At 38.4% G+C, this 19,589-nt stretch overlaps 1 protein-coding gene across 2 annotated transcripts in view; it reads left to right on the forward strand.

The window, feature by feature from the left end:
- The first annotated feature begins 1,317 nt into the window (after positions 1 to 1,317).
- LOC121152692 (IQCJ-SCHIP1 readthrough transcript protein) overlaps positions 1,318 to 19,589 on the forward strand; it is a 694,065-nt gene continuing 675,793 nt past the window's right edge. For both annotated transcript variants that reach the window (XM_040974870.1, XM_040974871.1), the window contains exon 1: positions 1,318 to 1,435. In XM_040974870.1, coding sequence (XP_040830804.1) covers positions 1,427 to 1,435 — 9 coding nt within the window. In that variant the 5' untranslated portion in view covers positions 1,318 to 1,426. The remainder of the gene's footprint in view (positions 1,436 to 19,589) is intronic.

The raw sequence follows: 19,589 nt of genomic DNA on the forward strand, positions 1-19,589 counted from the left end.
GTGTGGGTCTGTGGAGCCTGCTCACAGGCACATGTGGCCTTCTTCAGCATTCTGTCCATTGACTCTCATCAATAAACATAAACACTGTTCTGCCCTTGACCTCAAGAGTTAAAATAATGAATAGCTTAATCAGTTAATATTAATTCTGCTTCCAATTTATTATAGATAAGTGTAGCCTTGAAGAGAATTATGCCTATGCTTAGCCCAGACATCTTCTCCCCAAGCCTCCTAAAGGTGCGCCTAAAATAAAACAAATAGAATCGGCCGCCCACTTCCTCCCTGCCATCGAAAGTACATTTGCTAGTGAGTCAAGGCAAATGGCCATTTGCAAGGTTGGATGGGTAATTAAGTCACATGGGCACAATGTAATATGACAACATCCTTCATGGTAAAATCGTCCTTTTCCTGGTTACATTTGAATATAGATTGCCAGTGTGTGATGCCTGCTGAACTCGTGCTCCATTTGTAAGGTTTAGGAGTTCCTCTGTGAAGTTCGTATGTGCTCCCCAGAAATTATTAGCCTGTATTTGTAAGCCTTAAAACAATTTCCACAGCTATTGTCTCTAAGAACTTAATTTGCCAAAGCTCTTTTCTTTCTCCTGTGCTTAATTATGTATGTGTTTAAGTTGAGCCACCTGCCTGCTCAGGGCTCACATTTAGCTGTATGTCCCTGTATCTGGGCCTAAGCTCAGCTTCTGAGTATTAAAGCATTTTTTTCTCTTTCTTGGCTTAACTTTCTTGGAAAGCTGTGAACAAGCCTTTAGCATTTTATCTGGACCAAACAGTAGTTTTACATGAAAAATGAGAACTCTGTAAGTAAATCTATGTATTTATATGTCTAACGTACATTATAAAAAAGAAGCAATAAATCCAGTTTTCTATGTAAAAAGAATTAGATTTTCTAGTTTACTTCTACACTGGGATTAATAAAACGCGCAACAAATAGCTGATGGAATGATCCATTTGAAGTTTGTAAAGGCATCTGGGGAAGCTAGCCGGAACAGCCTTTTTATTTTTTCAGAAAAGGATGCCTGTTAATTTTTTGATTCAGTCTTGTTTCTGGGTGACTGTTTAAAACGACCAAGAGAGACTGTTACCTGCCCATTTCTGCATGGCTGAGCAAATTCACCGGCAAATCCAAGTTTCTCTTCATTTCCATCACTATACGTCTCCAAATGACAGAGAATTCATTCCTGAGCTGGAGAGGAGCCAGAAGTTTCTCATCTAGCTGTCTGTGGGCTGCTTTTTTCTTTCCCCTCTTTGAGGCTTTCTGATGCCTAGAGTGAGCTCAACTCAAAGGTTTCCAGCCTCACACTCCCTCACGTTCACCCACGGTCACATCGAGCTCTGTGATTCGGAGGAATATCGTGTGCCAGCATCCGGCTCACAGGCTCCTTTTACCTGCAGGTGTTCCAGAAACTTCAAAATGCGTCTGGTAACGTATTTGCTCCTCTAAACATACCACTTCGGCGTGTATTGTGTGCAGCTGCTTGTTATGTTTTAAACATGTGTCTTCTGAATGACATGCATGCAAGAACGAATTGCAAAAGGGGTTTGTAGAATGATGTGGCGTAATTACTGGCTTAGGTGTGCGGGTGCACATGTGTTCTTTTTAATGTAGGCGTTTGTGTGTGTAAATATGTATTATTTATGCACTGCTATGTCTGTGTGGACAGCTTTCACTAAAGGAATTTCATTGAAAGCAAGACTTTGTTATGTATATCCGGGTTTCCTAATCAGATCTGTAAACATCTTACACATCAGCATCAAGTAGAGGAAAAAATATCTTTTTCAAATCCATGCAAATGGTGTGTTGCAGAAACCCATTTGAAAAAACCCTCCTTAACAAGGAAGGTAGTGTGAGGTGGGGGGCAGTAGGGGAAGCAGGAGATGTGGGTGCTTGAAAATTTGCAGAGAAGAGTTATCTTGCTGTTGCATGAGAATTTCTGCCCCACCAGACCTGTGTTCTTAAAACTCAGTAATCACTGAGGGAAGAGATGCGGTTCTGCTTTTGAGGAACCCCAGGGGGACGCTGAGCTGCAGTGTTCAGCAGGCATCTTAGGTATTCTAAATATTAGTGCTTGAATGCTAAGTAGGTGGGGGTAGGTTTCCTATCTGTGAGCCCTGCTGTGTTTTGTAGCTTGGAGGATTGTGTTCACACCGTACGTTTAGCATGTGCCTGTGTTTATTGACCTCTGCTAAACAACACTGGAGTGCACACTCATAAATCACATTATTTATTTGCTAGGGCTGGGTGCTAGATTCCAAAATTAAGAAATTACTTAGCAATTAATTATACACCCAGCATCCCTTGTCTCATTGGGTGAGATTTACATGCTCTGGGCTGGCTCTTCTAGTTACAGAGACGAATGATTTAAGGTTCAGACTTAATTGCTATTTCCAATCCTTAAGCTACAAGGATGTTTGCAATACTTTATTCAAAAGACTTATTTTGAAAACTGTATGCATGTATTTCTCACTGTGGTGGTGAACTCATTATGACTCTAATGTGCTGTATGCTTACAAAAAACAACTTGTCTTGATTATTGCTCAGCTGTTATAGACACTTGCTTTTTCTTTATTATTCTTTCACTTTGTGCTATGCCCCTGTTTTAAGATAAATTAATTGTTGTAAAGATGATAAAACAAAATTCAGAGAGAATTACTAATTTTCTAAGAAATAAAATAAAATAGATTTTCACAAGTATGTCCTCAAAATGTGCAGTAGACATTGATGTTTGAAAACAGAGGCATCTTCAATATAGCTTATCAAGGTGATCAACCAATTAGGACAGTATCAATGCTGTTATAATTTCCCCATGCATGCAAAACTATGTAGTGAATAGTTTAATTATTTAAATTGGCCAATAATTATTTTTTGTTCATGATATTGATTAGGAAACAACTGGGTCTGATTTTATTTGAATTATTGGTGATTGTAAACTTTGATAAGATAGTCTATAGTTGTAACAATGAAAATGAGTATTTTTAAAAAATATGAGAAATAGCTTTCCTTTTTTGTTCATGATGTAATACTTTGATTTATTTTAACTCACAGAATTATTTATATTTGAAAAATTAAAAACTTATTGAGTTTTAGCAACCATGTTAAATTCATAGGTACAAAATAGTACAGTAAAAATGCAGCTCAGTATGTAGGGCTGGTTCCTTGAAAGCACATATTATATTAGGAGCAATTTAAAAATATGTTTAGACTATTAAGATAATACTCATACATTGCTGTATGGAACTGATTTTTATTTTAGATACTTTTCATACTAGAAATATATCCAATTCTGTCCCATTCAATACAGGAGTTATTCTGTGAAGGTAAACATGTTATGAAGATTTCAAATTGAATGTTGGATGATATAGGATGGCTAGAGACTTAGTAACACATTTTTTAATGTATTACAATATACATTAGCACATATCTAAAATATTAAGCTGTGTAAAATCATTTCTGGCATTCAACCAAATGATACAATAATTTCACCTCAATTTTGAAGTTGGTATTTGTGTTTGAAGTCAGTTTCACAGCTGTAAAAACAGGCTTTATATTTCTGAACTTAGACATGGAAAACATCCGGTGCCATTTTCTAGTGTGTATTATACGTACTAAATAGTGAGAGGAAAGAATGTCACATATGCCATCTGCCTCTAATTAGTGTTTCCTACTGGGTTTTAGAAATATTATAAACCAAACACTTGTTTTATAAAGCAGATTTATATGAGCCTCAATATCTAAGATGGTTGTATGAATACTTGCCCCATCCAGAAATTCACCCATTCGATGACTGAGATTTTCTTGGCAAAAATTTTATTTTTCCTAACTTAAACATAGCATGACAACTTTAAAGGCACAAGTTGTATTCTGACCATGCACCCAGTGCTGGAAAAATCATCTTTTAAGCAAACTTCTGCTAGGCATCACATGGCCACAAGGTCTCCTTTCCTTAAGACGAAAGGTAGAGGGGAGGATAGATTCTGTCCAGGGAGGCAGGGTAGAGTGTTCTGGCTATTCTGTTACAAACCATTGTTTCTGGAGGCACAGATATCATCACCACGGTTTGAAAATTATGTTATTCTTTTGTTTTATTTAGTTTCAAGATGACACAATTCTTAGCATTTGCCTGTATAGACAACAATTACAGTTGACAAGGAAGGCTGTCCAGAGAAGGCACAATTCTCAAATAGGTTAGGAAGGAATTGATGGGAAGGGGAAAGCGAAGGCATCTGGGTGGGTGGAAAAGAAACAATCATGGCAGGAGGCAAGAAAGAAGAGGAAGTACTCAGGAATCAAACTGATGGAAAGAGATTAGTGTTAGGTGTTCTTAACCAATCTCATTAACATTTCTATTTCATTATACTAAACGACATCTGTCAATAGCATTTTGAAGTCTACTCAATAATTTTAATGGAAATTTCTTGAGCACTTACTATGGGTCAGGCACTATACCAAATGCTTTAAATGCATTGTCTTATATAGGCTGCAGTTATTGCCAATATCACCATTCTACATATGAGGAAACTGAGATGCTGAGAAGGCATGTGATGTGTCTAAGGACATACAAGCTCAAAAGTGGAGGGGTTGAGGTTTGAACCCAGATCCTAGAGGTCAGCCCTCTAACCACCACACAATGGAATTCTCTTTCCTTTATCACTTAGTCTCTAGCTTCAGGTCCTAATTGGTATGGCTAGTTGTTTACTAGGTATACAATTTTAGGAAAAGAATCTCTGGGAACAGATGCTAAGAAAGAATCAGTAGATCAAGTCATTCATTGGGGGTAAAGATAAAAAGGGGGAGGAAGCATAGCAGGGCAGGGAAAGACTTCACATCACAATCAGATCTGAGAAAGTCTCAATCAAAGGTTATCTTCAGAAGCAATGTTCCTTTGAAAAGAGCCCCACACTGAGCAGAGACCACCAGGCCTAATGCTTCTACCATGCTGGCTGGACGATCCCTGGAAGAGCAAGGCTGTGACTCATCAGTTGAGGCACAGCCTAAAAGTTTTATAGTTGTAAGCTGTCATTTAATTATACTTATTATAGCTGAATATCAAATTCATTCTTAAAAGATCTAAGTGGGATATTTTCTTGGTTGTTAATGTGGTTTGTCTACAAAATGCACGATAGAAATTTAGAGTAAGCTGAGTGCCTTCAAAGAGGAATTTAAGGAAACACTTATTTTTCAGGTCAATATAGTAAAGAGTGGGCATCTCAGAGTGTGTGTCTCATTAAAATTTTAACTCTAGCGCTGGCACTATATTAAAGCCTGTAATGCCAGTATCCCATATTGCCAGTTTGATTCCCAGTTGCCCTACCTCAAATCCAGCCTTGTGCTTATAAGACTAAGAAAACAGTGGAAGATGAACCTATGTACTCATATGGGGGACCTCATGAAGCTTCTGATTTTGGTCTGGTTCAACCTTGGCCATTGTGGCCATCTGGGGAATGAATCAGGAGATGGAAGATTAATCTCTCCCTCCCTCCCTCAGTCTCTATGACTCTGGTTTTTGATTAAATAAATACATTTAGAAAATGCTTTTGAGCTCTAGTTCAGAATTAATTCTTGCCTGTCCCCTCACCTCCATCTCTAGATTCTCAAATTTGATACGTAAAATTTACCTGATTGTCATCCCTTCAAATGCACTCTTCAATTGTCTCTTCATTGGGCAGATCCAATAGCTACTCAGTGGGCCCTTCATCTCCATTGTCTTTGTTCCCATCCTAGTTAGTCTGACCATGGCCACTCATGGCCAGGACATCATCAGTGTTAAATGCAACTCTGGTTTATAATCGTAATACTTCATACACTAATGATTCTTAATAACCCAGGGAATGAACTCAAAGTTGTATAAACATCTTTCATGGTCTGATTGGGTAGAAAATTTGAATCGAGAGTTAGAGGAACTTTAAAACACACAGCTGAGAAATACTAGAAATATGTATTTTTTTCTGTGTCAGATAGGACATGTTGAATTCTGGCACTGAAGGATGGATAGGAATTTGTAGTGCTGAGAAGGTGTTCCATCTGAGGAAAACAAAATGAGATGATTTGGGGTGATATATGGGAATGGGGTGGATTGACAGGAATTTGTAGCATGAGCAGATTTCTGGAAGAGCTGCCTAGGAAAGTCAGTCAGTACTGATCAAGGACATGCCTTTTGTCATGAAGTTTAACTTTTCCTTGAAGCTTTTGAGCAGAGAGGGGACATGATCAAAATAATCATGTGTGAATGTTGCTATGGTGTAGTAGCTGCACTAAAGAAGAGCAGTCAGGAGCTGAGGAGACAAATGACAAGGTATTATACATGAGAAGATGAATTAGGTATGTGAAGAATGAAAAGACAGGGGAAAATATGAGTAAAGATGAGTAGGATTTTTAGTATTGACAAAAAGAAAGGATGTAGGAAAGACAGTACTTGGAGTAGACTTGCAGGTTGTAGTTGAATGGTTGTTACAAGAAAACCAGAGGGGGCATGAGGAACTTGTTAAAGGGAGATGATGAGTCCAAGAAGTAGCCACAGATGAACCATCTCATTAATATTCCCAAAGGAATGTCATATAAGTCTTTCATCTTTCTTTCATTTCAGACACTGCTTGTTCAACTCACATTTTGTTTGGCTTTTAATTAACTGTCATTCTGAGAATTCAGCAATAATCCTATTAAAAAAGATTTGGTGTACAAGATAAAAATTGTTTACAAACACCAATCACGTTGAGAAAAATCTGTTCCTCTTTCTAAATGTAAGTATAAAACTCTTGGGGACTCATACAATTTATGACAGTCAGTGTGGGTGAATTATTATTATACTTTATTTTTCAAGAAATTGTCTTGGCTTCACTATGACTTGATCTTGAATATAGGTCCATCTTATTGAAAGCTTTTGTTTCTGGGGCAGATAATTATGATGAGCTTCAGGCTCTTCACTCTGCCATGCCAAGCTAACAAAGAGACAAAAATAACTGACTCAACAGGAGCAGGGAAAAAGACAAAATATATTTGTAAATAAAGATTTGTATACTATAGGACTAAAGTCCTCGTGTTGCAAGCACTGGGATCCCATATGAGTTACTAGCAAAGTGGCTTTAATCCCAGGCAGTAAGCCCATAGAGTGCCTCGGGCGTGGGATGCAAACAGAAGTAGTGGTTAGTGGGGACTTTCCATTTAGGAGTTCCTCTCTGAAATTTTTATTCCTCACGCAGCTCATCTACATCTCTTGGGTCCTTGACCCTTTTTATATTTGTACAATAGGAAATAAAGTGGTAAATGCAGGAACCAGCACCAAGGCCCATACTTTTTAAATTAATGGACTGATACTGAGTTACTCATTGAAATTAGAATTATGTTGCTACCTTATTTTATTGACATATATCTCTACAAAGTGGATATCTACCTGCTCATTCCCACTCGCGTCATTCTTTTTGTACAGACTTTGTTGATACTTAAAGTAGGAGCCCTAATTCTGCATTCAGTTTTGTGCATATTGGACACTTTAGGCTTACACTCTATGGAAGACAGTTAATTTGTCACTGTAATTAACTGAACAAATAATGCTTATTGTATACAACTCTGGTAAAGCAAAAATCAGGTCTGCTCTCTTGACAATCCCCATTTTGTCTCCTCTTATGTCTCTCCTTGAAGTCTTGATTTCCTTATCTATAAAATGTGTGTTATGACAGCTTCTACAAAGAAGCATGCTGTGTTAGAATAAATAAACAGATGACACTTTGGAATGAGACATCCCTGGGTACAAATCTTTTGCTGCTTACTTTGGAAAGTCCTGTTAATAACTGTCAGTTGGGAGCAACAGTCCATTGTGCTGTTGTGAAGGTAAAAAGATGTGAGTGTCATCCTTGACATAGCGGAGGAACTCGGAGCAAGTGTCTAAAGCCTTCTAAGTCTGGACCCAAACTGCCCAGGTCCAAATAGGAACTCTGTCACCAATCTGCTGAGTGATCTTGGGAAGTGTAGTTCTCTGTGGCTTAGTTTCATATGTCCAAATGTGGGAAATACGAAATCACCTTCTTATTGGAGTCGTTAGAGTAGGTGACTGAATGTCTGTAAAGTACTTATTGCTGTGCCTGGAACACACTGGCACTCGCCATTGATCCCTTCTTTATGAAAGTCAGTATGCTACACCACTGTTGCTTCTCAGAGTAAGGGGCATCACATATACCCAATGGCAGGCAATGCCAAGCTAGATGTAAACACATTGGGTATAGGCTAGTGTGCCCTGAGTCACAGACCATATACACCTCGGTTTCCTGTTTTTTTGCCCAGTCTATGCTCACGTTTGGCAGAGTTGTGGCTCTCCCTAACCAGGGCTGGAGGGGTGGCAGGTATAAATGGGTCCAACCACCTCTAGAGGACAATATGGACTATGTGTCCACATTTTCAATGTTCTTTTGGTTGATCAGTTTTACCTCTAGGAATTTTCCTAAAGATGTACTCACATAGTCGAGCAAAGACATAGTAAAACTGGCTGCAACATTATTGTGATATTAAAAAAAATCTATAAGCAACTCAGTTTCCATCAAGAAAAAATGCCAAATAGTTTATGGTATATCCATGCAATGGAATGTAGCAGAGGAGTTTAAAACTACACAGCCACCCACATGGATATGAAAAACCAAGCATAGTATGGATGTGAGAACATAGTTTTAGGGGAAAAGTAAGCATTTTCAGAGTAGTCTTTAGTGTGAATTATGCTACTTGTGTTAAAATTGGTATGTATTTGAATCCATTTTTTGATAGAAGTGCTGAAAATTTTCAGAAATATATATTTGAGATTATCAAGAGTATTTTCAAAAGGGAAGTGAGAATGTATGTAGAGTGAGTGTTTTTGCCTTTGATTTTATGCATACTGTTTGAATTTTTAAGCATGAGCATGTATTGCTTTTACAATTAGAAAGAACTGTTTTAAAAAATGTCCAAGAGAAATTCTTTTTTTCCTCTCTCTACCCACAGAGAGCGCTTATTCCTTCATGCAAGTATGATCCTAAGGCTTGCTGTAATATTTTTTGAATAAATGAGCCAACTATCGTCTTAAGTTAAAACAGAATGTGTATTAACTCTCTGCCAAGGCTCCAATTTGCTCCCAGGGAGCAGAAACCAAGAAGACCAAGGAAGTTTCTGTCACATGAAGTCACAGGAGAGTCTTAAGTCCTGTGGCATAATTCCCCTTGTTCTAAAGTTCATGCACCCGGAGAAGAAGCATTAAATCAGAAGCCCCGCGTGGGAGAAGGGAACACTACACCCATGCCTTTTCCTCGGGACTTATTAATGTGAAATGTGAGGAAGCCTTACACGTGGGACTTTTCACATTAAGGTTTCTCTATATTTCTAAAATCCTGGCTCTGTCTTCTACAAAATGCTATATAAAAGTTACATTGCTTTTGGGTTTTGAAGGCAGGAGTCATTTGTATGCATGGGGTAATCACAAATTCTGGCCCTTGATGCTTTTAAAAGTGCTTACGCATATGCTGACTCTTCTTATATTCACAAATGAGGTATTTAGGTGAAGTGTTATCATGCTCATTTTCTTTGGGAGGACCTGAGGGTTGGAAAGGTTAAGTGACAGGCAGGTCAGCGTGGGGCAACACTCCAGGATTCCTGATTATGTCTTGACTGCCCTTAGCACCAGCAGCCAAGGACACAGTTGAGTAGAAGAATCACTCCTGGCTTGGGCAGTGGCTTACTATTTTCTTGGAATTATTTCACCCTGATCTAGGAATACTCAGAACTGGCCAGTTGAACTTTCTCTTCTAGTAAATTATAAGCACCCTCATTTAATTGGCCCAGTGATACCCAGTAACATCCCAGCAGATTTAGGTTCCCATTTTGAGCCTATCTGTCACTAACTTTAATTGATCCTAACGAAATGTTCTCTCATCTTGAAAATAAGAATATGCACACTTTAATCATTCAGGGCTGCTGCATGAAGTTTGAGTGAAATGATGTATAGTGTGCCCATATGAAAGTGCTTGGCAGGGTGCATGGCACACAGCAGAGGGTGAGGGGTGATCCTCATTATTTGTAATGCTACATATAAGTCAGTCAGTCCACAACTTTGCTTCACCTGGAGGTCAGGTCAGGAGCCGCACCATACAGAGGTGCTTGTGAAGGAAACTTACCTGAAAGCATAAAGAACCAGAGGCACAATATTTACCTGAAACTTTTCTGAGCCTCAGTGTGGGGACTTGAACACCTCAGACTGAAGTAACCACCATCACCTTGAAAGAGAGCCCTTTCATTTTCTAGTTAATGCATAGGAGTACCACGAGCTGGACAGGAAGAGTTGAGTCCACCAAGGTTTCTAGCCACGGAGCAACCAAAGCCCCTCAAATCAAGGTTGGGGGCAAGTCTGACAAACCAGAGTTTAAGTTCCACATGTAAGCTATTAAGCTTAAAACATTGACTCTGTCTTTACATTTTAAAAATTAGTTTTTGTCTTCCACAATTAATTCATGCTTATTTCAGAACATAGGCATAATAGAAACAGATACAATTAAAATCCTCAGGAAAAAAATTGTTTACTTCATTCCATGTCAATAAGTATTGTTTCTATAACTCCATTTGCAATAATTGCATAATGTTTCATTGCCTGGATATTTTCATGATTCAGTTAATTTTTACAATCCTGATGCTTATGGGTTTTTTAGTGCAAGATAAATCTTTCTGAAATAATTGTACAAATACTTAATTCTTTACTTAAAATAATTCCTAGCAGTGTAATTTCAAGATCAAAGAATAAATGCATTTTAAGACTTTAAAAGTCAAATTGCTTTCTAGTTAAATTTTACTCTAATCATTAGAGTAAGCTTGCCATTAGCTGATCCTTTAAGAAAATATTATTTCTATTTTATTTATTGTAAATGTTAAACAATTGCCTCCATTGCTATGCCAACTATAAAGCATACTGCTTGTTAATGCAAATTCTTTTTTTTTTTAATACTTCAAACATAGCATTCCTGAAAATAGTGTGCTAATTATTTGTATTCAGGGACTTGGTAATGATTATCAGTGGAGCATGCTTAGCATTGGCAGAATGTAATAGAAAATGTGGACGTAATTTGGAGAAGTTACTGTAATCACAACTTGCCTGGAGTCCATTAATTCCACCCACATACCCTTTTTAAGGTGTGAGAATAAAACAATCAAGGGCATATAAACCCTTCCACTGTGATTTTTGTCACATCAATTTTCTCTGGGGCTGGAAGTAACCCTGCCTGATCCCTTCTGCACCATGTGAGGCTTCACAGTAGAAATGTCAAGATTGGAAGCTTTTCAGCAGAAATTGCTCTGGATGACACCAGCCCCGCTGTTGGAGTCATATCCCTGCTGGAAAGAATGCATCGGAATTAATGGTCTCATAAACCCAGTTAGTGTTTCATCTTGGCAATGGATTAATTAGGGGGAGAGATACTAACATTTATTTGGCTTGCTACTTGACAGAACCTTTATTATTACATTACTGCACTTACTACTTCCCGTCAACTTACAAGTGAGGTATTACCACAGGTGTCTCACAAGGAAGGCACCAAAGTGCTGTAAGATGCTTGGCAACATGGCCAGGGAGCTGCAAAGGTAGATTTGAACCTGGATTTTCTGCCTCTGGAGTCGGTCTGTGCTCTTTACAATCCTCCAGCACGGGGGGACCCAGTAACTCAAGTTTTCTTCCAGAGCATTCGTTGTAAATCACCATTAGTCACATAAACTGTGGAGTTCCTCTTAAAAATCAGTCAGACAGACTTAGAGACTTGATCCAAATGCTGTGTCAGTTAGAATACATCTGCAGGCCGGAAACGTCCACAACACTAGCCAGACAAGAAACGACTTAGTATCCCTACGCACGGAACACTGTGAGACCGAGCAGTGTGCTTCTCAGAGTCCGAGGGATTTCACCTGGCACCTGGTCGTGCCTGTCGCATCTTCAGTGCTAGCTGTAGGTGACTTTTATGGTTGGGTGACGATCCAGGACCTCTGGGCACATCTTCATACAACAGCCTCCAGAGACGTGACAATGGACTGACTCCCTTTCTTTTCAGAGCAAGACAAACTTCCCAGTAGACTCCCTTGCATGCCTTGCTGCCCAGCAATGTGACACAGTGGCCCATTTTTAATTAAAGCATTGGCTTTGTGATAGATTAGGTCAAGATCCAGTCCCTGTGGTTGGGGAGGGTGCACCCCCACAAAAGCCAGCCTTTGTAGTGGTAAGGAACAAATTGCTGACTGCCAACAGTTCTGGAGAGATCTTTGAGGTTTTTTTCTGTTTGTTTGTTTTTGGTATATAAGATTCTCTTATGATATAAAAGCACATTGTTGTTTTGCTAACAGTTTTATATATCTACATCTGCAAATGAACATGTGATTTTTTTAAGTGTAATCCAACAAATCCTGCCCATTTACTTGTACTCTAATAGAATTACGTACTTGTATATTCTTTTCCCAAATAGTATTTTAATTCTTCTATGTTATTTCTTCTTGTTATAATAGAATCTGAAATATGTGTGGGAGAAGAGTTTAAAGGAAAGTGTAAAGGATCCAGTAGTACCTGTCTCCAGAGTCAGAATGCGTTTGGGCTGTTTTTTTTTAAAAAAAAAAAAGTATTATTGAGGAATATTAAATAGAAAAAATACACTTTGCCACCATTAATAATCTGACTATCCTTTATTTCAACAAGCCAATTAACCCCTGTGCTTATATATCACAATATAAAAACTAATGTGGGAGGATTTCCATGAATTTCCTGAATAATTCATCTGCTAAAACAATTTGTTTATATAGGGAGAACAACAGCTTTTAATTGAATTGGCTTATTAATGAAATCAGAGTACTCAGTGTGGTTCATTAACTATTTGTCAGATGCTGTGCTTTGCTAGCATGTCTTAGGAAGCCTCACAGAATCTGGTGGAAACGGTATAAGTCAGTGTATAAGAGGCACCCGTGAAGAACTAGTAGGTGAGCTACAGTAATGGCATATGCCACTATGACAGTGAAAATGTGTTGAACACCGACAAGGGCTAGAGATTGCTTTTGTTGTGCTTTACTCATCTAGTTCTCAACTTCATGAGGTGTTGTTGAGCTCCATCTTACAGATGAAAATTAGAGACAGTAGAGACGTGAAGAGATTATAGATGCGGATTCAGTTATTTCCTCCTGAGAAGGTATTGGGCAAGTAATAAGGGGAAATAAACAGAGAAAAGGTGACTTTCTGGCTGCAGTTAAGGGGAGAAGCCCAGTGAATAAACTGGCAGAGCACAGATAGCACCTGCAAACCATTTCTGAAGGACCTTGGCTTGTCTCGTGTGGCTGAAGCACTGCGGGGTGCACAACAGGTGCAGGTGAGGACAAGGACAACGAGAGCCTGGTTACACTGGCCATATGTGCTCAGGTGAGGGGCCAGGGGCCCACCAGTTACTGCCAGTCAGCCACTCCGCTGAGATTACTCTAGGAGTAAGACTAAGATCATCCTCATCATGAAAACAAGTGTGATTGGACTATCTCCAAGTGCCAGGCATTGTGGAATCACTTCCGACAAGTTCCATATTCAATCTGTACAACAGTCCAAAATGTAGCTTTACTGTGTGCGTTTTATAGGTGAAGAGAATGGGGCATAGAATTGTAAAATAACGATGCCACACACACAGCTGATAATCAGAGAACAGATCTGTGATAGCCTCGCCTCTAGCACCAAAGAACCCTCTGGGGAAAGGGCACGGAAATGAGATCATTTCATGATTTGGCAGAAAAAGAGAAGCTCATGCAAATAACGGAGGAGGTAGACCCAGTGTCTCTAGAATGAGCTTTCCTAAAGTTTTACTCTAGTCCTACCTCGCAGGCCGGATGATCCTGGTAAGATTCTGATACGGAGAAACACCACAATTTTGTGTCTAGTAAGGTTGGTAGATGGTAGAGTTGCTTCTTAGGTAGATGTGGTCTATGGAGTTGGTGGGTGGGGCAAGCCTAGGTCTGTCCATAAGAGTCAGTTGACAGGGAAGTAAGGCTTGTCCAGGGCTGAAAAGTGGGAAGCATCTAACGCGTATGCCATGTTTGAAGCACTAGGAGGAAAGGAATGGAGTGAAATGCCACTAGGAGGAAGCCATGGAACTAGCAGGTTAAATGAGACAATGGTGAAGCTGAGTCTGAGAGACTGCAATGACTCACTTCCACTGGGCCTGGGACTGCCATGGGTCCTCCCTCCAGGGCAGAGAGAAAATGACATAGCCATTTGTATAACTTAGCCTTGGACTCCCTGCCTTTTCTTTTCATTAAATCACTCAGTTGGAAGGAATTGATCGTATTGATCAGTAGTCTGTGTTCATATAGACATAGCATAAAAGCTTCGTCAAGTAGTAGGCATATTTTTTTCTTTTTAATGTGCTTGGATTTCATCAGTTGATGTATATAAAAATTCCAGTAGATGTAGCTAAAAGTTGAATTCCTAAAACAGAGTGGAAAGCATCATTTAAGGACATTTCAACATCATATTAGTAGTTGATTTTGACACATAGAAACTAATTTGAATTTTTCACAGTGTTTTTGAGAGCTCCAAGCATCATTGTCTTTATAATAATCAGTTAATTATTTTTGCTACAATAACATTGAATAGAAAGAAAGCTTCTGGAATAAATGGATGATAAGTATAGAGCAAGGAAAAAAACAAATCCTAGTGTTTGGGGGCTGCTATAACAAAGTTTCATGAATCAGATGACTTACAAACCACATCAAAATTATCCCTCCTAAATTTTAAGACTGAGAAGCGCAAGTTCAGGGTGCTAGCTCAGATTCTCACAAGGGCTGCTCTATGGGTTTAAGAGCCCAACATCTTATTCTCCAGATATATTTAACAGTTTCATTGGGAGTCCATCTTTGATCTGAAGTAGAGATGCATACTGCATTGTATCCTTATACCTGGATATGATAGTCTCCATTATATAGTTACTACACATCCCATTAAGAGCCCAAAACAGAATGAATAGAAAAAAAAATAGAAATTTTTAACATCATGAAGTTAAATAACATGCTACTGAATGACTAAGAAATGAAAAAGAAAATCAAAAACCTTTTTGAAGAAAATGATGCTACAGTGTAATCTATGAGTTGTTGAAACATTTAATGAGAAAAAAACTGTTTTGAAGAAATGAAACTAAAAACAAAAATATCAAAATCTGTGAGAGACAGTTTCCTCTGATCTTTGTTGGTGAAATGTGTCTCCTGCAGGCAACAAATAAATGGGTTTGGTTTTTTTTTTAGTCCAGTCTACTAATCTCTGATGTTTGATTAATGGGTTTAAGCAATTTACATTCAGGGTTAATAGGTGATAATTTGGTCCTGTCATTTTAACAATGAGGTTTTCATTGATTAGTCTTCTATTGTTCTTTTACTGGGATGTTCTCCACATTTGCCTTTAGTTTTGGTGGGTGCTATTCCTATTCTCTGTCAAGAGAACATTTTTCACTATCATTTGTAGGGCAAGTTTAGAAAGGTGTATTTTTTGAGTTTTTCTTTACTGTGGAGAAATTTTATTTCAGTTTCAAAGACAAAGGAAAGTGTTACTGGGTATGTTATTCTGGGCTGACAATATTTTTGCTTTTATATGGAATATGTTGCTCCATTCTCTTCTGGCCTATCAGATATCCTGTGAGAGAAACTCTACAGGCCGGAAGAGTTAGATTGCCATTCCTCTACAGGTTAATTGATTTTTTTTCATGTGCATATTTAAGGATCTTTTCCTTGTGTTCGACTGAAGAGGGCTTGATTATCATGTGTTGTGGTGAAGATTGCTTTTGGTCAACCCTGTTGGGAATTCTGTACCATTTCTAGATGTTGTTTTTTTAATTCTTTGTTCAGATTAGGGAAATTTTTATTATTTCATTAAATACACTTTTAAGCCCAGCTTCTCTTTCTGCACCTTCTGAAACTCCTGTGACTCTTATATTTGGCCTTTTAATAGTGTCTCTTAATTCTTGAATACTTTTTTTTTAGCTTGACCCAGCTCTACTTCTAGCTTTTTGATTCTTTCCCCCATTGTGGCAAAAAATATCTTCCAACTCTGAGAGTCTTTCTTCTGCCTCCTTCATTCTATTATTGAAACTTTCCACTGAATTTTTAATTTGCTCTATTGCATCTGTCATTTCCAATAATTCAGCTTGATTTTGTTTCAGTGTTGCTATTTCCTGTGTGACATACCTTTTAAATTCCTTGAACTCCTGATGTGCTTCTCATTGTTGATAGAAGCTTTTTTCTTAATAATCTTATTTGGTTGGTTAGGATACAAAGGGTCAAGGGCTACAAGAAAGTGGGTAATACCATTGTTTCCACACTAATATCATCACTTTCCCCACCTGTATCTGGGGTCAGGGGAGAAACAAAGGGAGAAGCCCTCCTTCCCCCCGTCCCCCCGCAGCCTCTCACCCATCCCAGGTCCCCAATGTGAGGCACTCTCCGAGGGTCCTGCTCAAGCAGTTTTGCTAGTTCCACAGTTTTGCATTGCTGCCAATCTTGCTGTTCCAAGCACGATTTCTAATGAGTTATCTGAATTCTGTATTCCCCCATCTTCTCAATGTATTCCTAAGTCAATTCTGCGTTTGGTAAGAGCTTTTGCTAAAGCAGGGGAGTTTTCTGTAATATCCATTGTGCCTTTGTCTCTTCTTTTGCTCTTGGTCATTGTACTTATATAGCAGATTTGTTCTCCTTGGGGCAGGTTTCTAAAATATGTCACACACAGGTCTATAGTTCGATTTTACTTATTGCAGTTGGTGCCCAGTTCATTGTTTGCAGTCACATGTGCCATTCCCTACAGCGAGTTTCCTGGGCTCTTACGTTAGACTTCCCCCATGGTCTCTGTAGCCCCTGAGATGTAACAAAAACAGTGTTTAAATGGACATTTACAACACCAGGTGCTTACAAGCAATCAAAAAGCCTTATGGATAATCAATTAATGAATCATAAGAACATATCAAGGAAGATACAAATGACTAGGAAGTATAAAAGGGTAAAATTCACAGCAAAAATAATTAATTTGATGCCCAAAACTACAAATTGAAAGAAGAAAGAGCCGTTCCCTAAGAAAATGAGCAAAACAACTGCTTAGCCATATTAACATTGAGCATTGTCAGGAGATAAACACTTAAAATTACAAGTGAAACAGAAATTATTCCAACTTTTTGCTTGTTGCATGGGTTGTGACATTGTTGGCATGCTCAGTAGTAGAGATTGTAATTTTTTGCTGTCTAGGTATACTTACAGGGAGTCTACCTTCATTCCTTAGTAAATATGCATTCTGTTAGTCTGGTCTCCATTATGTTCTTTATTTGTGGGGGTTACATGCATCTGTTTGTTCTCCCTTTTTTTGTTATGTATTTTCTTCAAAGATTTATTGATTTTCATTGCAAAGTCATATATATATGGCCCTGTATATATATGTATATATGACTATATATATGACTCTGTACACACACACACACACACACACACACACACACACAGAGGAAGAGAGACAGAGAAGATCTTCCATCTGATGATTCACTCCCCAAATGACCACAATGGCCAGAGCTGTGCTGATCCAATACCAGAAGCTTGGAGCTCTTCCAGGCCTCCCACACAGGTGCAGGGTCCCAAGGCTTTGGGCCATCCTCGACTGCTTTTCTAAGCCACAAGCAGGGAGCTGGGTAGGAAGCAGGGCAGCTGGGATTAGAACCAGTGCTCCTATAGGATCCTGGCATGTTCAATGTGAGGGCTTTAGCCATTAGGCCACCACACCAGGACCATTATGTATCTTTTATAGAAGTTGTCTTATATTAGAGTGAACATACAATTTATGTCCCTTTGGGATTGGCTCATTTCACTTAGCAGTATGGTCTCCAGTTGGGTCCATTTGGATGCAAATGATAGAATTTCATTCTTTTTAATAGCTGAGTAGTATTCCATAGAGTAGATGTGCCACAGGGTGTTTTTTTTTTTAAATCTACTACCTCAGTGGACATTTATGTTGTTCCAATGCTTTTGGAATTGTTGATTGTGCAGCAGTGAATGCAGGGGTACAAGTCGCTTTCTCATGTATCAGATCCGTTGGATATATTCCCAGGAGTGGGACTGCTGGCTTATATGGTAGGTGAATTTTCAGTTGCCTGAGTATTCTCCATACTGACATACACAGTGGCTGCATGAGCTTGCAATCCCACCAACATTGGAGTAGGGTTCCTTTCCCCCCACATCCTCGCTAGTAGATGTTGCTGGTATGTGGGCCATTCTCACTGGAGTTAAGAACCTTAGTGTGTCTTTTATTTGAATTTCGCTTATTGCTAGGGAGTTTAAGTATTTTTTCATATGTCGGTTAGCCATTTGGATTTGTTCCGTTGAAAAATGTCTGCTCATTTCCTTTGCCTGATTTCTTAACTGGTTTGTTTGTTTTGCTTTTACTATTTCTGGATTTTTTTTTGTATATACTGAATATTGGCCACTTATTTGTTATGTAGTCTGAAAGATTTTCTCCCACTTTTTTGTTTGTTGTTTTTTTACTTTGTTGATTGTTTCCTTTGTTGTGTAGAAGCTTCTTAGTTTGATGTAGTTCCATTTGTTTATTTTGGTCTTGACTGCCTTTGCTTTTGATGATTTTTCTGGTAAGTCTTTGCCTATGCCTATAACTTGTAGAGTATTTCCCACATTTTCTTCTAATAGTTTGTTAGTTTCTGGGTATAGGTTAGATACTTTATCCACTAAGATTTTATCTTTGTTCATGGTGGAAGATGGAAATCTTGTTTCTTAGCTCTTCAGGCTGCAATACAGTTGTCCTAACAGCACTTATTGAAGAGACCTATTTTCCTTGGGTTGTTTTCCATTCTGTTGTAGATTAGATGGCTGTATATGTGTGGGCTCTCTTCTGATGTTTCTCTTTTGCTGCGTTGATCTTCCTCTCTGTTTCTGTACCAGTATGAGGCTGTCTGTATTACTACTGTATAATATGTCCTAAGGTGTGGGATTCTGATCCTTCCAGCTAAGTTCTTATTCTTCAGGATAGTTTTGGCTATTTGTGGTCTTTTGTATTTCCAGATGAGTTTTTGTATCAGTTTCTTTAGCTCTGTGAAGAATGTTTTTGTTATGTTGATTGGAGTCATGTTGAATTTGTATATTGCTTTTGGTAATATTGACATTTTGATAATGTTGACTCTGCTCATTCAGGAACATGATATATTTCTCCACTTTTTAAAGTCTTCTATTTCCTTTTTCAAACAGCAGGTGGGATTTATCCCTGGTATGCAGAGATGGTTTAACGTATACAGATCTATAACTGCGATACACCACATCAAGAAACTGAAGAATAAAAATCTTATAGTAATCTTATAGATGCAGAGAAAGCATTTGATAAAATCCAATATTCCTTTATGCTAAAAACTCTAAGCAAGTAGGCATAAAAGGAAAATTCTACAGCGTAATCAAAGCAATTTATGAAAAAGCTAATGCAGCATCCTGTTGAATGTAGAAAGATTGAAAGCTTTCCCACTAAGATCTGGAACTGGACAAGGATGTTCACTATCACCACTGATACAATTCATTTTTACAAACCTGAATTGATAGACAT

This window comes from Ochotona curzoniae, unplaced genomic scaffold, assembly GCF_017591425.1.
Source record: "Ochotona curzoniae isolate NIBS_2020 unplaced genomic scaffold, NIBS_Ocur_1.0 contig_2599, whole genome shotgun sequence".
Taxonomy (NCBI): domain Eukaryota; kingdom Metazoa; phylum Chordata; class Mammalia; order Lagomorpha; family Ochotonidae; genus Ochotona; species Ochotona curzoniae.